This window comes from Pseudorca crassidens, chromosome X (genome assembly GCF_039906515.1).
Source record: "Pseudorca crassidens isolate mPseCra1 chromosome X, mPseCra1.hap1, whole genome shotgun sequence".
Lineage (NCBI taxonomy): Eukaryota > Metazoa > Chordata > Mammalia > Artiodactyla > Delphinidae > Pseudorca > Pseudorca crassidens.
The window spans coordinates 122210339-122234368 of NC_090317.1; the positions used below are offsets into that span (position 1 = coordinate 122210339).

The window sequence follows — 24030 nt, forward strand, 5'->3', positions numbered from 1 at the left end:
GCCAGTGGATTTTGGATATTCAAAAATCTTCATCAACATCATCCCTGAACAAAACTGTCATATATAAATTTCTCTTTGATACACGCAGCTTTTTCTTTCAATAATCACTTCCGCCCTTTTATCTCCTATTGTCTTATTCTATATAAAATGACTGTACCCTTTCAGGTGCCTGAAGGTTTCCACTACTTTCTGCACTCAAGTCAAATACTTCTGCAAAAAAAAAAAAAAAACTTCTGAGACTTGTAAGCATTCTGTTCTTTTTCTCAGAACCCATGGTAATATCTGATGCCCGCATCTGCCAGAGTGATGAATGAAATGATCACACTAGGGCTACATTATCACCAACTGAGAGAATCACTCTTTCCAAGTGTTTCTGCTGGACATTTGTGCTCAAGTCACCCCTCCTGGGATTGGTAAGCACAACACATGAGCTTGAGCTCCACTTGGCTACAGACAAGAAACTTTCCAAGGGGAGAAACATGAAGACCTCTAGTTTTTTGGAAGTGGATCTGTTTCTTACTTATATCTGAAACACCTTTTGAGCTGATAACTCCTTGGAAAATAAAGGAAACCATACTGCATGCAAATGTAGGTTTTAATATCACACATCACACTTTAAAATTTAGGTCTCCGGATATGGAAGAAAGATTAGTGTGCATGGCCTGCACAAAGAAGTGGAGGGAATAATTATCTCCTGGCATTATCTATTCCAGATCCTATCCCAAAATGAATGTTCTGGTGAAATGTATTTTTTCACATTGGGATGCAACTTAGGATATAACTCTAAGTTAATTTTCTTTTCAAAGAAAATTTTATTAAAATAGATAAAGGCTTTGTTTCAAAGAGAGAGAATCAGAACTAATGCATTTTGCCCAGGTTTGAGCATTTCATTTGGCTTCTTTAAAAGCTTAATGTTTAAAGTGGCATTTTCAAGATACAATAATACTGACAAAGGAATATCTGTTAGGATGATGGAATAACACCATGATGAATCAACTGACAACGAGACAAATCACCCAAGTGGGGAAGGAGGCTTCCCTGTTGACATAGAATCAACATTTACCATGGTTTCAGAAACAGGTAATTGTGAATGGACATAGCTTGTGTTTTTATCTGAACTGAGGATTTTGAAAATTTATGTTTTGACGAGGTCTGACCCAAGTCTCTATGGCTCTCATAGATGGAATGCAATTGGCAACTCTGACTCACGACTTTGTTTATACACTTGTGCTTCAGCACATCAGAAAAGCTATTTTTTCCCTATAGTTTCTAAGAATGACTCTCAATTACAGAGTCTAAGTCTGAATCATTTCTGGTTCCCTTTTCTAACTTACATCCATCTTCCTTCTTGTATATATGCCCATTATGACATTTTTCAGAGCCCATCAGGGATATGGAATAGACATGAAATACTTTACTGACTTGAAAGGATGCAGGAAAAATTCCTTCCAGTAAGAAAAAATGTGCATATACATTTCTTTTCCCTTGCCAATGCATGGCAGCAAGGAAAACAGAGAAATGTGCTAATATTTAATAAGACTTCTAGAAAAGCCATAGCCTTTATCTCAACAGCCCATATTGGGCTCTTGCTTATATACTTGTGGTCAAATTTTGCCCTTTTGTCTTCTTATTAATCACCATTATTGTTATTTTCAATATCATTGTCATCATCATCACCATGTTTATTGTTATCATAGTCAGTTTGGTTTTTGGCATTTACAGGGAGCGTATCACTATTCCAGATAAAATCACATTTCCTAATCACCTTCCATTTCTACCTACTCTATAAAATTTCTCATCGATACATTGCTAATCAACTGCAGTAAGTACTATAGTCTTCCTAGTCTCTTTGTTGTTACAAGTTCCCTATTATCTCTTTCTTTTATTTCTTTCTCCTCAGCTCAGCTAAAATCATCTTTGCTAGCCAGCCACTATGACCACTGGTTCATCCCTCAAAAGTTCCCACCCCTTCCCAATATGTCGTAATAACCTCTAATGGAATATAATCTGCAAAAAAAAACCCTGAGTCAGTATGCTGTACACCTGAAACTATATATAATATTATATATATAAACTAGATATATATAATATTATATATATATAAATAAGGTACCTCCCTGCCCTCTCAGATGCGGTGCGGGGGTGAGTTGATAAAACATAAATATGCAAAAGAACTATATTAGACATAGAAAGTTTCATGGGAACACCAAGGAGGAAAAATCATTTTAGTCTAAAATAATGGGGAATGTTTTACATCTAGGAAAAGCCAAGATCGTCACAGTAAAGAGAATTGTGAGACCTGTTAGGTAATTGATCTGATATAAATGGTCCATGTAAGTAAAAGTTATGAAAGAATATCAGGGTTCATTGAATCGGAGAGTTAAGGGAAGAGGGGGCCAAAAGTCAGTACAGTTCATTAACGTTAGAGTCTTAAATTATATCCACCCATTTCCCTTTTATAAGTCTTTAAAACATCCTGTACTCATGTCTTTAGGACAGATCTCAAAAACATGGCCATGCTTTGCTATGCTTGATATTCTCCTCATTTATTTATTCTTTAGAATCATGAGAAATGTTATTTCCGAAGGGTGACATCCCCAGAAGAACCAGAAAAAAAAGCTGTGTGTGGAAATTATTGCTCATCCTATGTGGTCACTTAAAGTAGCATTGGCAACATGGGTGTTTGTTTTATTACTCTTTGCACTTTTCTTCCCTTTAAAAAATTATGAATAATAGCTGCTATTAAACAAGATGCTCATAAACTTGAAACAATTTTCCATCTCTGGTCCTTCTCTATGGAGCTTTCCGTGAATAGCTTAATAGGAAAGCGTCTCTGCTCTTGTTGGAGTCCTGTAGTATTTTATCTGTACTTCCTAATGTTACTTAACCATTAACTACTTAACTATTTCTATCTAGTATTATATATTATTGTATAAGTATTCATATAACATCTACTCTGTCCAATGAAATTTTTGATGGTAGCATCCAAACCTGTTTCAACTCTCAAGTTTTCAAAGCATGCAGTAGTTAGTATCCTTTATGTAGTTCAGACTCAAAAGTTATTGAATGGCTCAGTGAATAAATGTACAAGTGAGCCGGCCCATTGAAAAAGCTGACTCTCGAATACTTACTCATAGGATTTTATTTCAAATATTGACTTCCATTGACCACAAAATTAATATGAAATTGGGCAAACATGAAAATTGTTTTCAGCAAAAGCAAGCTTTTGAACTAAGTTCTGTTGTCTCTTTTGGAAATACTCTATAAGTCAAAAACATCTGTTTGGTCAAAATTCTGACATGTTTCTTTATGAAATGTGCCCTTAGCTGGGTATATTCAGAGGTGCAGCATTTAAAGAAGAAAAGAATTTTGAATTTAGTTTTCATGCTCATATTTGCCAATAATAAAAATTAATCAAACCTCAAGGAAAGCAATCCAATTAAATAGCTAATAAGCAAAACCAAAGCGATGCATGAATTATGACATAATACCTAGAATACTATAGATTTATCCTTTTATAAAATATAAGCACTTCACAATGCATTATTTTAAGTTAAATTACAAGATAAAATGCATTTATTTAAAATATGTATCTAAAAATTAAAACATCAAAAACAATTCAATTAATAGGTTCTTTCTTATTTCAGTATTTTTCTGATTCAGAGTAAAAATAAATCAAATAGATAAAAGGTAATTTCTAAAAAGTAATTTCTATTAATTACATTTTTGTAATGTTAAACATACAAAAACACCAAACTTTTTGGTTTGTTTCTAATTGAACAAAGAAAGTATCCACCATCTTTGACATACGCACTTTACAATTCTATGATCTTCTTTGTTAACTTCAGATCAATAATTTCAAATAAAGAATTAGAATGTTTAAACAAGAGGAAACCAAAACTTTGTAATATATTCAGTTAGAGCCTTTTCTCACAAGGTTTAAAAATGAGAGAGGCCTGAAAGTGTATAAAAGGGCATGTTATATATTGAGATGTAAACTTCATTTTGGGAGTACGTATTTAAAACCCAAACCAAAGATTTTGGTGTAACGATTCATACAAATCAAGTGCATCATTTGTTCTTGTATTCATTTCCAGTCCCACTCCCACTTTAGATAACATAGGCAATGTGGCAATAATCTCTGACGTTAGTTTTCTTTGTGGAACATAACACAAATGAGGAAGGTTTTTGAAAGTGGCAAGCAACATGTAAAATTTAAGCTGTTAAATCAACTAGTTCCAAAGAATGCCAAAATGAAATGAATACTATGCTTGTTGTTTTCATTTTATAATAAAAAGCCCTGAAAAATTTTTTTCAGAGTATTCAAACATCTAGATTTCCCACAGGCTTAATTAAGGTAAGTTTCAGTGAAACCTACCTTTAAAATTTGGCCTGATTCTTGCGTCATATCCTGATGTCCTTCCCATTAATTTGTCCAAGAAATCTGAAGGAGATAGGGTCTGTGAAGGTTGTTTTCCAGACCTGGAGTCATGGTCTTTGCAGAAAGCTGCCCTAAACACATCATTAACTCTTTTAGCAACAATTACGTTCTTATCACCTGAGAACTAATGCTCACAGAATGTTTGACATCGTGTTTTGTAAATATATTTGATATGTTAAGAAGAAGAAAAGGAAAATTATAAACTCTTTGGTCAACTTCCTAACTTGTACATGGTCTAGAGTTAACTTTAAGTGATGAAAGGTATAAATCCTGAGTCATATCTCCTAAGTTACCAAACTTTCATAAGATGTTTAAGATGATACAACATGCATAGCTTTAGCTTGTAGGTTTTACAGATATACAAAGCTGTTTCTTTCTAGTGTCATCAGAGAAATGAAGATAATTTCTAAAATTTATGTGATTGTGTTAAATTATTTCCCCATGACTTCCAAAACATTCTTCCAGCATTTCGGCCCTTAATATGTCCTCTACTTTTTATAAAAAAATACATAATAAGATGGGCAGAACAAAGTAAATCATGAATTAAGCATCCCATTGCTTATTTTGTCACCTGCTAGATTCTATTCCAGCTTTCAGCTATTAATAATTTCCAATGTGTTTTCTAAAAGAAAATCTTCACTTGGAAATTTAACTTCATTTTAAAATAGGTCAACAATGAGCATGTCTGTACTTCTATCATTTTATCAGCTGTTATTTATATATTAGCATTTAAATTGTTGACTCTCTAGTATTCATGAAAAAGAACTTCTAAAGCATTTTGTCTTTTGCGTTATCAAAAACACTAAATGGTAATTGGAAAATTTCTCAGACTTCCATTTTCCTTAAAAGGCTTATAAAAAGAGCATATATGGTTTATAGTGAAATGAATTCTTTGACAATACATAGTGGTTGACTGAATGTTGATTTCTTCCATAAAGTATATATTTTACAAGCTTTCTTTTCAGTATTTTGACAAATAATATTGTTAATTCTTATCACTAGGAAAATACCACATTCTTGCCGGTTTTTCAAAGAAGTAATATTAAATATAAGTACAAAGATGATATAAACATTTGGTAAGAGTTAAAAATTGATACAGTCACCTAGAAATACTCACATTCCCATATGCAGATTCATCTGATTAATCAAGTATTATTTGATTATAATGGTGATGGTGGTGGTGATGAAGATGATGATGATGATGATGATTCTAATAAAACCCAGCCTACAGTTTTTCTTAATCATAGTAGGAGGTGTGAACCTGAAAGGAACATAGTGGGTTTTCCCAGTACTCATAGCATTATTGCTATATGTTCCATTTCTCTTGGTTCTGTGAAAAAATACCATAAAATGTGGTGAAAATTAAATGAAGAGTCCTACACTTTGTTGTATGAACATCTCTTATCTCTATCTTGTCTTAGAACCTCTTAGCCATTAGGATGGCTATTTCACTTACTGGTAATAATCTGGTATTTTGAGGTATCAATTGATTAGACGATTTGTAAATTAAGTAGAAAATGCAAGCGTGCAAATAATGATTTCTCACTTTTTAAAATTATGCATAATCCATTTCTCATGCGTGCACGAACACAGAGATGTCATATTAATTCAGTTTTGATAGGCAGTACATTTCTAAATATATTGAACAGTAGTACAGTGGTAAAATGAAATTTTAAATGTTTTTGGTATTTCAAGAAATTTCCTGAATTGTAGTTCTCATAGTATGCATCTAGTTGCCGAAATACAATAGAAGTCCCAAGTTAGCTAAGAATTTGGGTTCTTTTATATTTTACATAAAATGAGCATGCTCCTGGCAAATTAATTCAATCACTTCCACCATATGAAAAGCACTGCATTCAATAATCCCTTTAAATGACTTACAGAAGAATTTGAAAGCAAAAAAGAAAAAAAATCACCATTATATAGAAATGTAAAGAGCATGCAACTCATCAGAGTATCTTAATATCACATTGGCTGTGAAAATACGTTGAAATGCACAGAGTGGGGTTATGCATCATAAAACTTGCCTTTGTAAAAATTTACCACCTTCCCACCATAATTAAGCTTTTTAAAAGAACAAAAGAACTCTTAACTCTCTTTTATTCAATTAACATAATGTGGTCCGGGACATAGAGAAATAGATAAAAATTGCATGACACGTTCTCTTTCAAACAGTTTTCATGTGGAAAATACCAGCATGCAAAGTCGTTTCACCTACCTGAAGTGGTTTGTCTCTAAGAAAAATGCAAACAAGGCTGTCAAAATGTTCACTAGCTGCCGGTTCATTCCTGTATCTGTGATGCTTGTGGAAAATATTCCCGAAATGATTCCAGAAAGAAGCTAGGACAAAGTATCTATTTATCGTCCAGACTCAAAATCTGGCAGGAATCTAGTTTCCTTGAAAATCAAAAAGAGATTTGGGCTTGTACAGTTTGCTGAGAAAAAACAAAAAGTGCCAGTACTGGGCATCATGGTCAGGTCAAACGGGGGCTTAGGACCATCAGTTAACCTAGGAAAGACAAAGCCTTAGAACTGATGGATCCCCCAGCTGCTTTTCCTGAATAATAAAAATGCTGCCACCTTAATCGCATCACCATGCAAAGGGGGCTGGTGACAATGCCATGCTGGAAGTCGGGTTGCTGTAGCTTTTGTTTTATGTCCTTTCTATTTAGCAAATCCCTTTTCTCTAGAAAATGTTCTCTTTTTAAAAGAAGTTGTAAACGAGGGAGAAGAAAGGACTCTGCGTGCTGGAGTGGGTAGGAAGAAGAGGGCAAAATTGCTGAAATCCTGTGCTGGAATGAGGGCTACAGAAAGACGGAGACGTGATCTTACCGAGCCTATAAATTTCAGCACTCGGACAGCTCCTAGCTCCGAAGTGCGCATGTTTCCTTTTTCAGTCGCTTGGGGCGGGGGTCTGGGAGAGGCATTCCAGAGGGGACGTTCCTGCTATTCCAAGGCAAAGAGTGACTGGCCGTTCCGCGCGAAGGGGTGCTGAAGGGGTGCGTTGATGACCAGGGAAGAGCAGAGGTCAGGGTAGATGGAGAGGGTGAAGAAGGCTAGGGTCTGAGCTCCTGGAAATGCGAGTCTGTCAGTGGGTGGGCGGGACGGGAGTTTGAAGCAGAGAAGAGAAGGGAAATAAGGTCTAGGCGTGGGAAAAGAAAATTGGGCGAAGCAGAGAACAGGATCTAGAGTACTGAAATTATAATAGGGGAGTGGGTAGTCTACTCGTTATCAGTGAAAGCTAGAGGCAAAAGAGGAATCCTGTGCTGAAGAGGAGGGGACATTTCATTGGCATAGAGAAGCCCATATGCGGAGAATGGTTCACGAGGATCGATAATTTAATTTAGAAGCCCTTTATGCCTTCCTCGCCCCTTGAGTGTTTTCGTTTGATTTTAGCTGCCGGTTCCCAAAGGATCTCTCTACTTTTTTACTAGGGAAAGCCCCTTCTCTGAGCTTTCTTCAGCGGCTCAAAATCCTTGGGCATCCTCTTCAAGTCACGGATTTGTAGAGGAGGAAGACTACAATGGGCCGGCAGGGGGCAGTAGCAATCTTTACTTGACCTGGTTAAAGGTTAGAGAGTAGGGCTCGGAGTAAGAGCTGGAGCAAGGAAGGGTGAGACTGCGGGTGGAGTTTCATCTGCCCATTCCAGATGTTAATCACCAGGGAGGAGTCAGGTAATAAAGTGTAAATGTTCTCCTAAATCGGCTAAAGAGACAGAAAATAGTGAAAGTTTATGAATCCTGTACAAAAGCATGACAGGTAACCTTGCTATTTCAAATTAAACTTACAAATGTTGTTATTAATAAAAAAGAGGAAGGGTAGATAGTTCAGTGTAAGTAATTATCAGCTCTGGCAAGGGGGAATGAAAAATGCATGTTCTGCCATGAGCTGGGTGTGTAACCTACTTTTTGTCTGTAAAATGTACCTTGTTCGTCACCTTGGCACTCCACTGCAGATCTTAATTTTAAAACAAAATAAAATGATTAATTTTCAGTCCATAAATGACTAATATGCCCATGGATAAGTTTAAATATTATGGCAGAGTAACGAAGAATTCTATGTTTTCAAAAAGTAGATTCTGAGAAAAAATGCATGTTTTTTCACCTTTTAATCTTAACATAAATCACCTGAAGAGCTTGTTGAAATGCAGATTCTGATCTGGTAGGTCTGATGTGGTGCCTGAGATTCTGCATTTCTAACAAGTTCCTAGCTGAGGTCGTTTCTGCTGGTCCACCGATCACACGTCAAGTAGCAATGGTCTGTATGCCCTTTTATCAGAAATCTACCCCACCAAGACAGTGAGAATATAGGACCTTTCTTTAGATGAAAAGCAGCAGTGCCCAAGCATTCTGCTTACATACAAAATCAATTCTTTGGCAGTGTTCTCTTAACTCCCGAAGCCCAGAAAAAGTGATTCAATTTAAAAGGAAAACAGTACGGTGTAGGGTGAGACATCCCTGGACTGCAGCTTTGAATCTGTTCACTTCCGAATTCATCCACATGGAAACTCTAGACCTGATTTTATCCCTGCAGTCCTGACCCAAAAAATAAAATCAATTCTTGGAAATATATTTCTTCAACTGGTGCTATGGAAAACTCATACAAGATTTTTTTGTGCTCAAGATTCTTTCCAAAAGAGAAAATATATATGTAAAAGTATATGAAAATGATTTGTCCTAAAATTTTTTGAGGTTGTAATGATGCTTAAAGTAATACAGTCTTTGCAAGTCATTTCTTTCAATAGCAGAGTTTTGTTATTAAACAAGAGTAGGGTGAGTAGGGAAACCTGTGACACAGGGAGACTCTGGCTAGCAGCATGGGATCAAAGCACGTATTATTTTAGAGTTGGAAGGAACTTTAGAGAGGATCTAGTGTAACCTCCTCATTTTACTTCTCAGCTCTCCTCAATTTGGATTCCAGCTCCGTCAATCTACAGAAACAGATCTCACTAAGTCTGCCAATGAATTCCTTGGAACTAAGGCCGAAAGATATTTTTGCTGTTGTCATCTAACTTGACATTTACATGGCACTTAACATCATCGAGCTCTTTTCCCTTCTTTTATTGAAATTTATTTTTATTTTATTGTGGAAAGAACACTTAACTTGAAATCTACTCTCTCAACAGACTTTTAAGTATAAAATACAATGTTGTTACTATAGGCTCAATATTGTACAGTGCATCTCTAGAACTTACTCATCTCGCATCACTGAAACTATACCCACTGATTAGCAGCTCCTCATTTCCCCCTCTCTTCTGTCCCTAAGAGCCACCATTCTGCTCTCTTGAAGGGCTTTCTTCCCTCGACCCTGTGACACAGTACACTCCTGGCTTGCCTCCTGTTTTGTCTCCTTGGCAGCCATATCCTCCTCTACCTGGCTTGGAAAAGTTGGATTTTCTAAAGTCTGTATTCGAGGTCCTCTTATCTTCTCATACTACACTCTCTTAGACAATATTATACACATCTGTAACTTGCATTTTCCTTTTATGCAGATGACACACAAATATATATTTCTGTCCAGACCTGCACATCCTAAACAATTCCTGTTGAATGTCTCAAAGGCTCCACAAAGTCCACAGGTCAAAACCAAACTTCTAATACTTCCTTCAAATCCTGTTTCTTTTCTGCTGTGCCTGTTTCATTATCACCAACCAAAAGCCAAGGCATCAACGCTAAGACTCCCTCTCCATCGCCTACCATATTCAGTTCTCTACGAAGCTCTATTGATTTTCTCTCACATATTTACCAAGTCTGTCCACTTCTCTCCCTCTCAGCCTCCATGACCCTAGTTGAGCTACCCTGATCTCTTGCTCGTACTGCGGCAGTAGTTACCCAACTCCTCTACCTGTGCCAACAGCAGATCCCCCTCCACCTTATGATTACACTGCATCCACAACGACTGTTCAGAAATCAAAATCTGATCACGTCATACCCTCTGAGTAACGTGATGACTTTCCGCTGATCTTTAGGTACAACAAGAAAACTACTTAACATGATCTAAAAGTTCCACGTGGTCTGGCCTATGCCTACATTGTCTTTCATCTCATTTGCTACTCATCTCATTCCTTCTCCTCTATCCATACTGGCCTGTTTTTAGTCCCTTGTGCTTGCCATCTTGCTTAATCCCAGAGAGTGCTCGTGCCTCCCATCTTGTCTTGTTAACATCAGCTTATTTTTCAAATCTCTTCTCAAGTGTTATTTTCTCAAGAAGGACTTTCCTGACCTGCACACCTCTATCTATTACAGGCTCCCTTACTACTCAGCAACTTCGATTCAAAGAGCTTGTCACCATTGCACATATACATGTGTATGATTAATTGCTTAGATAATGAGCTTTGTAATGGACAGGGGCAGCATCTGGTTTTGTCTACCATGGTATATCCATCCATTCAGTGTTAATGACAGGAATCATAATGGTATTGATGGTGATGAGAATGTAATTTTTTGAATGCACCCAGCAGTGCTGCTTAAAAAACCCAGTATACTTACATATGTATCGTTCTGTCAAAAATTACTTGTTCATCATTTTAAATCTAAAAAAAAAATGACTTGTTAGGGAATTACCAAGTTGAGAACTATGATGATTTGAAAGGAAACCCAGCTCAGTGGCTCAGGACTCTATAGCATGAGATGAAAATACAACTAGGAGACTATTAATCTGATGTCCTTAATCCAGGTACCACCTCTAACACTGATCAGTTATATGACCATGGGCAAGTCATTTAATACCACTGAGCCTCACTGTCATAATATATAAAATACAGATGATGATATTGCTACAAAAAATACGGAATACTCTTGAAAGTCTTATCACATCATAGCTGACTGTGTGTTTTAGGCTGGTAATCTCAGTTCTGAGCCTCTATTGACTGCTACAATTCATGTTTTCACTGTCCCTTGGACAATTCCACTTTCAAAGACAGTAAGTCTCAGAAGCTTGGAAAAGCTCTTATTTGCAATGCAATAGAATCCTGAAGTTAAATCCACCTAAGCTTCTAATTCACACCTGGTTGAGGCGTGCGGCACCCTCGTTTTGTACTCTTATCAGAAAAATGAGAAGTTTCTGACCCATCCTGTAACATCATAAGGATCAATACAGAATAGTTGGTCTATATGATGCCACATATTAAAGAATTCTAAGTAGATGTAAACAAACAGACATTTCTTATGAACATCAGAATCGTTTGAACATCAGTATCATTTACTGACACTGATAAATCTCTAACATATACATAATGCTTTGTAGTTTTCAAAATACCCATACTATGTAGTAGGCAGAACAATGATTAATCACTATATTTTTTCCAGTGAGGAATTTAAGGCTCATGTAAGTTGGTCAATTCTCCCAAGTCCACATGATTATTAAGTGACAAAGTCACACTTTCTATATTTCCTATCCAGGGAACAGACTTATTTCTCATCATATGTATGACTGATATTTTTCAAGTCACGGAGAAACTACTATATACCCACACTATTTTTAATAACTATGTTTATGAGTCCATTGTAGTAAGTGCCCCTTTGTTGATGGAATTTTGGTCTCCATTAAATTCATACACACAAATGACAAATGGAAACCGCATTTGTTTTTTATAAATTTATTTATTTATTTTTGGCTGCGTTGGGTCTTTGCTGCTGTGCGCGGGCTTTCTCTAGTTGCGATGAGCAGGGCTACTCTTTGTTGTGGCGCCAGGGCTTCTCATTGCGGTGGCTTCTCTTGTTGCAGAACATGGGCTCTAGGCGCATGGGCTTCAGTAGTTGTGGCACATGGGCTCAGTAGTTGTGGCACGCGGGCTCTAGAGCGCAGACTCAATAGTTATGGATCACGGGCTCTAGGGCACAGGCTCAGTAGTTGTGGCGCACGGGCTTAGTTGCTCCGTGGCATGTGGGATCTTCCCGGACCAGGGCTCGAACCTGTGTCCCCTTCATTGGCAGGCAGATTCTTAACCACTGCGCCACCAGGGAAGCCCCAGGACAGGAATTTTTAAAGGGAGGTAAAAAAATGTAGATCCCACATTTTGATTTGTGCAGGCTGCTGCAAGCACTAGTGCTGATGAATTTAAAGCAGTTTTCAATGGCCACCGTTGTCTACAGAGCAAGGATGCCTAAAGAGCTGCTGTCACCCTGCATTTCTTCTCTAATTTTGAGAAATCTAGCTTGCTTCTCTCTTCTTTATCTTGTGGAATGAATAAAGATGCTCAGCATGTAGAGAGGCAAGCTTCAAGGCCGTGAAGTGTAAATGTGAAATCACTGCTCTTCCAGGTTCCATGCAGACAATTGGATGTCTGTCCAGAGCATTTCTGGATTAAATGACTTAGATGTCAGAAAAATCATTTTAGGATTGGAATTCTTCTGCTTATTAGTGCTCGATGTTCATAGACCACAAATGTGTCCAGCACTTGAAACAATTTCTATTTCCAGTGATGATTCATACAAGTGATTGCTTCTCTGTTGGCTAACGTGAGAAATGCAGCATTTCTTTTTCATAAACACCAAGTAGGCAAACAATAATTTGGAGGATAAATCAAATATAATCCTACTCGGATGTATTGGAAAGGTTCCTTCTTTGCCACAATTCTCAAACTGAAAATAACGAATAACGAAGACTGACTGCTGCAGTATCACTTGTCTTAGAATCGCCTAGGTTTGGTTCTACAACTGACACGAAAACCGCCTCGACATCACCTGAGTTATCATGATACTCTTGCTGAAATTTTCTTTTGGAGAGTTCTCAGATTTTAAACTTTTATTATTGACTTGATAATGTTTGTCCCCCTCCATATAAAATGCCTCTTCTTGGTTCACAGAAGACTAAAAAGAAGCTGATTTTGAAAGAGTGAATTATTTTAAGTTGGACAATAGCAATAGTTTTATATTTGCAAGTAAGCTAGCCCTTGGTAGTTGAAGTGGAGTTCCACTCATTATATTCAATGACAACATTTTTATTATTGTTGTAAAGCATAGCATAGATACTAATGGGAAAGGACGTAGATAATCAACAGTCCTGTCAATCAACCAGTCAACAAATATTCATTGAGCATTTACTATATACAAAGTACTGTGTATTTCTCTGAAGATGAGGCAAAGTAATATAAGACATTATTTCTGCCCTCTAGGGACTTATGATCTATATGTGAAGGTAAGAAAAATAAATATTATGGGATCAGGACTCTAGGTCAGGGTATCATCCGGGGAGGTCAGCTTACTGACACCCAAGAACTTGAAAAGGTGACATTCACCTATGGGTTCTTCACCGTTTAAACTCTGGTTCTTAGCTTGGCAGGTTCACAGAATTAATCTTGTCTGTGCCCCAAATATGTTACTAATCGAGGATGTGACATACCAACTATATGTCATATAAACCAGAATGAAAATGTAGCTATCAGGCTGCCAAGTAACCCATGTGGATTGGATGATGTGTAAGCTTCTTGGGTGCATTCTGCCTAGGAAGGTTTCATGATAAACTTGAAGTTAGAGTTATAGAGCTATAGTCAACCATCTGACCATATGGTTGAAATGTGAAAAAGTTGAGTAGAACCTATCTCAAATAGACTGATAGAGCCATCTCCAGCTTCATAATACCCATTATGAACATTTATATTATCTGTTATTATTCACTCCTTGGATTGGAGTTTGAGTTAGCTCTCAGACCTCTCTCTTTGATGCTCTATTTCTAATTAAACTTCACTGCTAATTATTACCTTAAATTGCTTTTGGAAAATGGTATATTATGAAGTATTGGCTATTTATAAAAATATATGTCTGGAATATTTATAAAATATACATAATAATGATAAAACAAATTTCTATGTAACCACACATAGCATAAGACATAGAAAATAACCCACACTTCTGAAGCCCCCTAAATGCTAATCTACTAATCTCATCGCTTTCTTGCTTTGCTTTATTATTCTGACACTCACAATACACACATATTGTTTAGTTTCTCATGTTTTAACCTGTACATAAATTGAGTGAGATTGTTTGTATTCTTCTGTGACTTGTTTTGTTTGGTCCATATTATATTGTTGCCATGTAGCAAGAAGTCATTCATTTTCATACTGTGTTGCTCTGTTCTCTGAGCATGCCACAATTTATTCATCCATTTCACTGTTGATTGATGGGCTTTTGAGTTGTTTCCAGGTTTTTTGCTATGATAAATAATGCTGCATAATATTCTTGTACCTTTCTTCTCCTGTACATGTTCATATTTAGAGGAAGAATTACTGAATCCTAAGGTACGCAAAGCTTCATTTTATTAGATGATGCCAAGTTGTCTCTTACAGTGTACTAATAATTTACACTCTCACCATAGTGGAGAAAGGTTCTAGTTTCTTTATATACTCACCAACAGTTGGCGTTGTCAGACTTCTTAATTTTTGCCAATCTAGAGAATGTTAAATAGCATCTCGTGGTTTAGTTTGTATTTATCTAATTACTAATGAGCCTGAGTACCTTTTCAATATGTTTACTGACCATTTGTGTTATGTCTGTGAAACATCTGTTTATTTCTTTTGAAAACTATTCAGTTAGGTTTTTCCTTTTCCTTATTTTTGTGTAAAACTATTTTATAGCAATATTTTGCTAGTCATATATGTTACAAATATCTTTTCCCAGTTTGTGGCTTTTCACTTTCTTTATCGTATTATTAATATAAATTTATTAATTTTTCCCTTAAGATTTTTGCTATTTTTGTCTTGTAATAAAGTATCAGTATTGCAATTGTGAAGATGTGTTCTTCTGTTATCTTCAAGGTTTTTAATATCGTTCACGTTTAAATGATTAATACCTAGAGCAGATGTTGTCTATTTTAATTGTCTGTGTGAGTGTCATGCACTTTTAGTTGTTAATTGATAGGTGTAGATCATATATGAAAACAGGAACCAGGTGCTGTCCTTCTAAGAATTTGGAAATTAAAATGCCCTATAATACCAGCACAACACATTAGAGCCTAATTTTGCAAAGGTGCTTCAAAGAGATAAAATGCCTCCTAATCCAGAAAGACCCAAGTGTTCTTCTGGTAATGTGTGGCTGTATAGTAAAGTACCCCCAAACCTTTATGGTTTAAAACAACTATTTGTCTCTCAAGGTCTGTACGTGGAGTGGGTTCATCTGGACATTCTTGTTTGGGGTCTCTCAAGCTGTTGTGTGGAAGCTGAGGCTTGAGTCATCTGAGGGCTCAATTGGGTCAGACTTCCAGATGGCTTACTTGCCTGACTGGTATTGATATTACTTGTTGGGTATTGGATGTGAACTCAGCTGGAACAGTCAACCAGCGGACCTACACATGGCCTTTCCCTGGGACTTGGGCTTCATACAACATGGTGCCTTGGGTTCTGAGAAGGTGTGTCTCAACAGTGAGCATTCCAAGAGAGTAAGGAAAATACTGCTGCAGGGATTCTTATGACCCAGTCTTGGGAGTCATGCTGCGTCACTTCTGCTGCATTTTACTGGTTACACATGGCCAGCTCCGTTTCAATGTGGAAGGGAATTTCTCTAGGGTGTGAATACTAGAGGGTATGGTTCATTGGGCAGTTGTCTTTGAAGATTAACTATAGCAACCATGTCAAAGGATTGTCAGTATTAATGTTTACAGAGACTGTTGTGTCATCTTCCAGTTCAAGCAATAAAGAAGAGTGGATAGACTGAAAAAAACCTCTCAAGACAAAACACCTAAAATTTCTGGATAAAATATGTTTTTAAAAACAAAGTTGAACTGGCCATGAATTAAGAGAAATTCTCAGAGACCCGAAACAAGAGAGCATGAATCCAAACTAAAATTCAAATGCTGAAGACAGGAGTTATCCTAGAGCATCTCGTTATCCCCCAAGATTTATGACTTCGGTTTTAATGGCAGCTTGGTGGGATGGGGAAGGGAGAATGAGAGAGAAGGCCTAGAGCCCAGACGAGCTGGGTGGTCTATTTGGAGACCCTCTGTATAAACCACAGAAAAGGAGAGAGAACACAGAAGCATTTGCCTACCCAAAACTTGACTCTAAATGGAGCTAAAACATATCTGAGAATTTGTAACCACAGGAAAACATCATATGGGCTTGTGATCCTAAATCTATAATCCAAATACCTCAAACCAAGAATGTATTTAAAGTTGTTCTGAGTTGGTGACTTCAAGTATCTCTGGTGGAAGCAATGCTCATGCACTTGGGAGAAACAAATTTCAACACACACTTCAAAGTTTTCTTTCAGCTAAAGTTATAATGGATATGATTTGCAAATATAAATCACAGAACATATGACAAAACGAGGCCTCCAAAAGTAAGAGCCGGCAGAAGCAATGAATAATAAAGGAAGATACTCAAACACTTCAGATATTAAAATTATCAGACTTAGAATAAATACATTAATTATGTTTAACAATTACAGAAGCAAAGAATGAGTGAGAAATAAGTGACTCAAAAAGAACCAGATACAGTACATGGAAATTAAAAGTATAATAATTTACATTTAAAAGTCAATGAGCTATTTAAATATTATATTAGATATAGCATGTAAGATTACTGGAAGAGGGGGAATCGGGAAGATGGTGAAAGAGTAAGATGCGGAGATCACCTTCCTCCCCACAGATACTCCAGAAATACATCTACACGTGGAACAACTCCTACAGAGCACCTACTGAACGCTGGCAGAAGACCTCAGACCTCCCAAAAGGCAAGAACCACCCCCCACCACGTACCTGGGTAGGGCAAAAGAAAAAAGAAAAAACAGAGACAAAAGAATAGGGACGGGACCTGCACCAGTGGGAGGGAGCCGTGAAGGAGGAAAGGTTTCCACACACTAGGAGCCCCTTTGCGGGCGGAGACTGTGGGTGGCGGAGGGGGGAAGCTTCAGAGCCGAAGAGGAGAGCGCAGCAACAGGGGTGCGGGGGGCAAAGTGGTGAGATTCCCGCACACAGGATCGGTGCTGACCGGCACTCACCAGCCCGAGAGGCTTGTCTGCTCACCTGCCGCGGCGGGCGGGGCTGGGAGCAGAGGCTCAGGCTTCTGTCACAGCGCAGGGAGAGGACTGGGGTTGGTGGCGTGAACAAAGCCTGAAGGGGGTTAGTGCACCACGGCTAGCCGGGAGGGATTCTGGGAAAAAGTCTGGAACTGCCAAAGAGGCAAGAGACGTTTTCTTCCCTCTTTGTTTCCTGGTGCGCGAGGAGAGGGGATTAAGAGCGCTGCTTAAAGGAGCTCCACAGACGGGCGCGATCCGCGGCTAAAAGCGTGGACCCCAGAGACGGGCATGAGACGCTAAAGGCTGCTGTTGCCGCCACCAGGAAGACTGTGTGCGAGCACAAGTCACTATCCACACCCCGCTTCCGGGGAGCCTGTGCAGCCCGCCACTGCCAGGTTCCCGGGAGAACGCACAGTGCGCCTGAGGCTGGTGCAACGTCCCGCTGGCGTCTGCCACCACAGGCTCGCCCCGCATCCATACCCCTCTCTCCCCCCGGCCTGAGTGAGCCAGAGCCCCCGAATCAGCTGCTCCTTTAACCCCATCCTGTCTGAGCGAAGAACAGACGCCCTCCGGTGACCTACACGCAACGGCAGGGCCAAATCCAAAGCTGAGCCCCTGGGAACTGTGAGAACAAAGAAGAGAAAGGGAAAGCTCTCCCAGCAGCCTCAGGAGCAGCAGATTAAATCTCCACAATCAACTTGATGTACCTGCATCTCTGGAATATCTGAACAGACAACGAATCATCCCAAATTGAGGAGGTGGACTTTGGGAGCAAGATTTACTATTTTTTCCCCTTTTCCTCTTTTTATAAGTGTGTATGTGTATGCTTCTGTGTGAGATGTTGTCTGTATAGCTTTGCTGTCACCATTTGTCCTAAGGTTCTATCCGTCCATTCTTTTTTCTTTCTAAAAAAATTTTTTTTAATAATTATTTTTTATTTTAATAACTTTATTTTATTTTATCTTGCTTTATTTTATTTTATCCTCTTTCTTTCTTTCTTTTCTTCCTTTCTTCCCTCCTTCCTTCCTTCCTTCCTTCCTTCCCTCCCTCCCTCCTTCCTTCCTTTCCCCCTTCCTTCCTTCCTTCCTTCCTTCCTTCCTTCCTTCCCTCCCTCCCTCCTTCCTTCCTTTCCCCCTTCCTTCCTTCCTTCCTTCCTTCCTTTCTTTCTTTCTTTCTCTCTCTCTCTCTCTCTCTCTTGCTCTCACTCTCTCTCTCTCTTTCTTTCTATCTACATTTTCTCCCTTTTATTCTGAGCCGTGTGGATGAAAGGCTCTTGGTGCTACAGCCAGGAGTCAGTGCTGTGCCTCTGAGCTGGGAGAGCCAACTTCAAGACACTGGTCCACAAGAGACCTCCCAGCTCCACATAATATCAAACGGCGAAAATCTCCCAGGGATCTCCATCTCAACACCAGCACCCAGCTTCACTCAACCACCAGCAAGCTACAGTGCTGGACACCCTATGCCAAACAACTAGCAAGACAGGAACACAACTCCACCCATTAGCAGAGACACTACCTAAAATCATACTAAGGCCACAGAACCCCAAAACACAACACCAGACGTGGACCTGCCCACCAGAAAGACAAGATCCAACCTCATCCACCAGAACACAGGCACTAGTCCCCTCCACCAGGAAGCCTACACAACCCACTGAACCAACTTTACCCACTGGGGCCAGACACCAAAAACAATGGGAACTACGAACCTGCAGCATGCAAAAAGGAGACCCTAAACACAGTAAGATAAGCAAAATGGGAAGACAGAAAAACACACAGCAGATGAAGGAGTAAGGCAAAAAGCCACCAGACCTAATAAATGAAGAGGAAATAGGCAGTCTACCTGAAAAAGAATTCAGAATAATGATAGTAAAAATGATCCAAAATCTTGGAAACAGAATAAAGAAAATGCAAGAAACATTTAACAAGGACCTAGAAGAACTAAAGATGAAACAAGCAATGATGAACAACACAATAAATGAAATGAAAAATACTCTAGATGGGATCAATAGCAGAATAACTGAGGCAGAAGAATGGATAAGTGACCTGGAAGATAAAATAGTGGAAATAACTACTGCAGACCAGAATAAAGAAAAAAGAATGAAAAGAACTGAGGACAGTCTCAGAGACCTCTGGGACAACATTAAATGCAACAACATTCGAATTATAGGGGTCCCAGAAGAAGAACAGAAAAAGAAAGGGACTGAGAAAATATTTGAAGAGATTATAGTTGAAAACTTCCCTAATATGGGAAAGGAAATAGTTAATCAAGTCCAGGAAGCACAGAGAGTCCCATACAGGATAAATCCAAGGAGAAACACGCCAAAACACATATTAATCAAACTTTCAAAAATTAAATACAAAGAAAGCATATTAAAAGCAGCAAGGGAAAAACAACAAATAACACACAAGGGAATCCCCATAAGGTTAAGAGCTGATCTCTCAGCAGAAACTCTGCAAGCCAGAAGGGACTGGCAGGATATATTTAAGGTGATGAAGGAGAAAAACCTACAACCAAGATTACTCTACCCAGCAAGGATCTCATTCAGATTTGATGGAGAAATTAAAAGCTTTACAGACAAGCAAAAGCTGAGAGAGTTCAGTACCACCAAACCAGCTTTACAACAAATGCTAAAGGACCTTCTCTAGGAAACAAACACAAGAGAAGGAAAAGACCTAGAATAACAAACCCAAAACAATTAAGAAAATGGGAATAGGAACATACATATCGATAATTACCTTAAATGTAAATGGATTAAATGCTCCCACCAAAAGACGTAGACTGGCTGAATGGATACAAAAACAAGACCCATATATATGCTGTCTACAAGAGACCCACTTCAGACCTAGAGACACATACAGACTGAAAGTGAGAGGATGGAAAAAGATATTCCATGCAAATGGAAATCAAAAGAAAGCTGGAGTAGCAATTCTCATATCAGACAAAAATAGACTTTAAAATAAAGACTATTACAAAAGACAAAGAAGGACACTACATAATGATCAAGGGATTGATCCAAGAAGATGTAACAATTGTAAATATTTATGCACCCAACATAGGAGCACCTCAATACATAAGGCGAATGCTAACAGCCATAAAAGGGGAAATTGACAGTAACACAATCATAGTAGGGGACTTTAACACCCCACTTTCACCAATGGACAGATCATCCAAAATGAAAATAAATAAGGAAACACAAGCTTTAAATGATACATTAAACAAGATGGGCTTAACTGATTTTCATAGGACATTCCATCCAAAAATAACAGAATACTCATTTTTCTCCAGTGCTCATGGAACATTCTCCAGTATAGATCATATCTTGGGTCACATGTCAAGACTTGGTAAATTTACGAAAATTGAAATCGTATCAAGTATCTTTTCCAACCACAAAGCTATGAGACTAGACATCAATTACAGGAAAAGATCTGTAAAAAATAGAAACACATGGAGGCTAAACAATACACTACTTAATCAAGTTATCACTGAAGAAATCAAAGAGGAAATGAAAAGATACCTAGAAACAACTGACAATGGAGACATGATGACCCAAAAACTATGGGAAGCAGCAAAAGCAGTTCTTAGAGGGAAGTTTATAGCAATACAATCCTACCTTAAGAAACAGGAAACATATCGAATAAACAACCTAACCTTGCACCTAAAGCAATTAGAGAAAGAAGAACAAAAAAACCCCAAAGTTAGCAGAAGGAAAGAAATCATAAAGATCAGATCAGAAATAAATGAAAAAGAAATGAAGGAAATGATAACAAAGATCAATAAAACTAAAAGCTTGTTCTTTGAGAAGATAAACAAAATTGATAAACAATTAGCCAGACTCATCAAGAAAAAAAGGGAGAAGACTCAAATCAATAGAAGTGGAAATGAAAAAGGAGAAGTAACAACTGACACTGCAGAAATACAAAAGCTCATGAGAGATTACTACAAGCAACTCTATGCCAATAAAATGGATAACCTGGAAGAAATGGACAAATTCTTAGAAAAGCAGAACCTGCCAAGACTGAATCAGGAAGAAATAGAAAATATGAACAGACCAATCACAAGCACTGAAATTTAAACTGTGATTAAAAATCGTCCAACACGGGCTTCCCTGGTGGCGCAGTGGTTGAGAGTCCGCTTGCCAATGCAGGGGACACGGGTTCGTGCCCCGGTCCGGGATGATCCCACATGCCGTGGAGCGGCTGGGCCCATGAGCCATGGCCACTGAACCTGCGCGTCCGGAGCCTGTGCTCCGCAACGGGAGAAGCCACAACAGTGAGAGACCCACGTACCGCAAAACAAACAAACAAACAAAAGTCTTCTAACAAACAAAAGCCCAGGAGCAGATGGCTTCACAAGAGAATTCTGTCAAACATTTAGAGAATAGCTAACACCTATCCTTCTCAAAGTCTTCCAAAATATAGCAGAGGGAGGAACACTCCCAAACTCATTCTACGAGGCCATCACCCTGATACCAAAACCAGACAAGGATCTCACAAAGTAAGAAAACTAAAGGCCAATATCACTGATGAACATAGATGCAAAAATCCTCAACAAGATACTAGCAAACAGAATCCAACAGCACATTAAAAGGATCATACACCATGATCAAGTGGGGTTTATTCCAGGAATGCAAGGATTCTTCAATATATGCAAATCAATCAATGTGATACACCATATTAACAAATTGAAGGAGAAAAGCCATATGGTCATCTCAATAGATGCAGAGAAAGCTTTCGACAAAATTCAACACCAATTTATGATAAAAAACTGTGCAGAAAGTGGGCATAGAGAGAACTTTCCTCAACATAATAAAGGCCATATATGACAAACCCACAGCCAACATTGTCCTCAATGGTGAAAAACTGAAAGCATTTCCACTAAGATCAGGAACAAGACAACGTTGCCCAGTCTCACCACTCTTATTCAACATAGTTTTGGAAGTTTTAGCCACAGCAATCAGAGAAGAAAAGGAAATAAAAGGAATCCAAATCGGAAGAGAAGAAGTAAAGCTGTTACTCTTTGCAGATGACATGATCCTATACATAGAGATCCTAAAGATGCTACCAGAAAACTACTAGAGCCAATCAATGAATTTGGTAAAGTAGCAGGATACAAAATTAATGCACAGAAATCTCTGGCATTCCTCTACACTAATGATGAAAAATCTGAAAGTGAAATCAAGAAAACACTCCCATTTACCATTGCAACAAAAAGAATAAAATATCTAGGAATAAACCTACCTAAGGAGACAAAAGACCTGTATGCAGAAAATTATAAGACACTGATGAAAGAAATTAAAGATGATACAAATAGATGGATAGATATACCATGTTCTTGGATTGGAAGAATCAACATTGTGAAAATTTCTCTACTACCCAAAGCAATCTACAGATTCAATGCAATCCCTATCAAACTACTACTGGCATTTTTCACAGAACTAGAACAAAATTTTTCACAATTTGTATGGAAACACAAAAGACCCCGAATAGCCAAAGCAATCTTGAGAACGAAAAACGGAACTGGAGGAATCAGGCTCCCTGACTTCAGACTATACTACAAAGCTACATTAATCAAGACAGTATGGTACTGGCACAAAACCAGAAATATAGATCAATGGAACAGGATAGAAAGCCCAGAGATTAACCCACGCACATATGGTCACCTTATGTTTGATAAAGGAGACAGGAATGTACAGTAGATAAAGGACAGCCTCTTCAATAAGTGGTGCTGGGAAAACTGGACAGGTACATGTAAAAGTATGAGATTAGATCACTCCCTAACACCATGCACAAAAATAAGCTCAAAATGGATTAAAGACCTAAATATAAGGCCAGAAACTATCAAAGTCTTAGAGGAAAACATGGACAGAACACTCTATGACATAAATCACAGCAAGATCCTTTTTGACCCACCTCCCAGAGAAATGGAAATAAAAACAAAAATAAACAAATGGGACCTAATGAAACTTCAAAGCTTTTGCACAGCAAATGAAACCATAAACAAGACCAAAAGACAACCCTCAGAATGGGAGAAAATATTTGCAAGTGAAGCAACTGACAAAGGATTAATCTCCAAAATTTACAAGCAGCTCAATAACAAAAAAACAAACAACCCAATCCAAAAATGGGCAGAAAACCGAAATAGACATTTCTCCAAAGAAGATATACAGACTGCCAACAAACACATGAAAGAATGTTCAACATCATTAATCATTAGAGAAATGCAAATCAAAACTACAATGAGATATCATCTCACACCAGTCATAATGGCCATCATCAAAAAATCTAGGAACAATAAATGCTGGAGAGGATGTGGAGAAAAGGGAACCCTCTTGCACTGTTGGTGGGAATGTAAATTGGTACAGCCACTATGGAGAACAGTATGGAGATTCCTTAAAAAACTACAAATAGAACTACCATATGACCCAGCAATCCCACTACTGGGCATATACCCTGAGAAAACCATAATTCAAAAATAGTCATGTACCAAAATGTTCATTGCAGCTCTATTTACAATAGCCAGGAGATGGAAACAACCTAAGTGTCCATCACTGGATGAATGGATAAAGAAGATGTGGCTCATGTATACAATGGAATATTGCTCAGCCATAAAAACAAATGAAATTGAGATATTTGTAATGAG

At 38.1% G+C, this 24030-nt stretch overlaps 1 protein-coding gene across 2 annotated transcripts in view; it reads right to left on the reverse strand.

The window, feature by feature from the left end:
- GLRA2 (glycine receptor alpha 2) overlaps positions 1-7449 on the reverse strand; it is a 195694-nt gene extending 188245 nt beyond the window's left edge. Inside the window, exons 1-2 of one of the 2 annotated variants that reach the window (XM_067724441.1) lie at positions 6660-7449; positions 4379-4512 (exon numbers count right to left, since the gene is read on the reverse strand). In XM_067724441.1, coding sequence (XP_067580542.1) covers positions 4379-4512; positions 6660-6727 — 202 coding nt within the window. In that variant the 5' untranslated portion in view covers positions 6728-7449. The remainder of the gene's footprint in view (positions 1-4378; positions 4513-6659) is intronic. The other variant, XM_067724440.1, reaches the window with a different exon arrangement.
- Positions 7450-24030: the final 16581 nt, after the last annotated feature.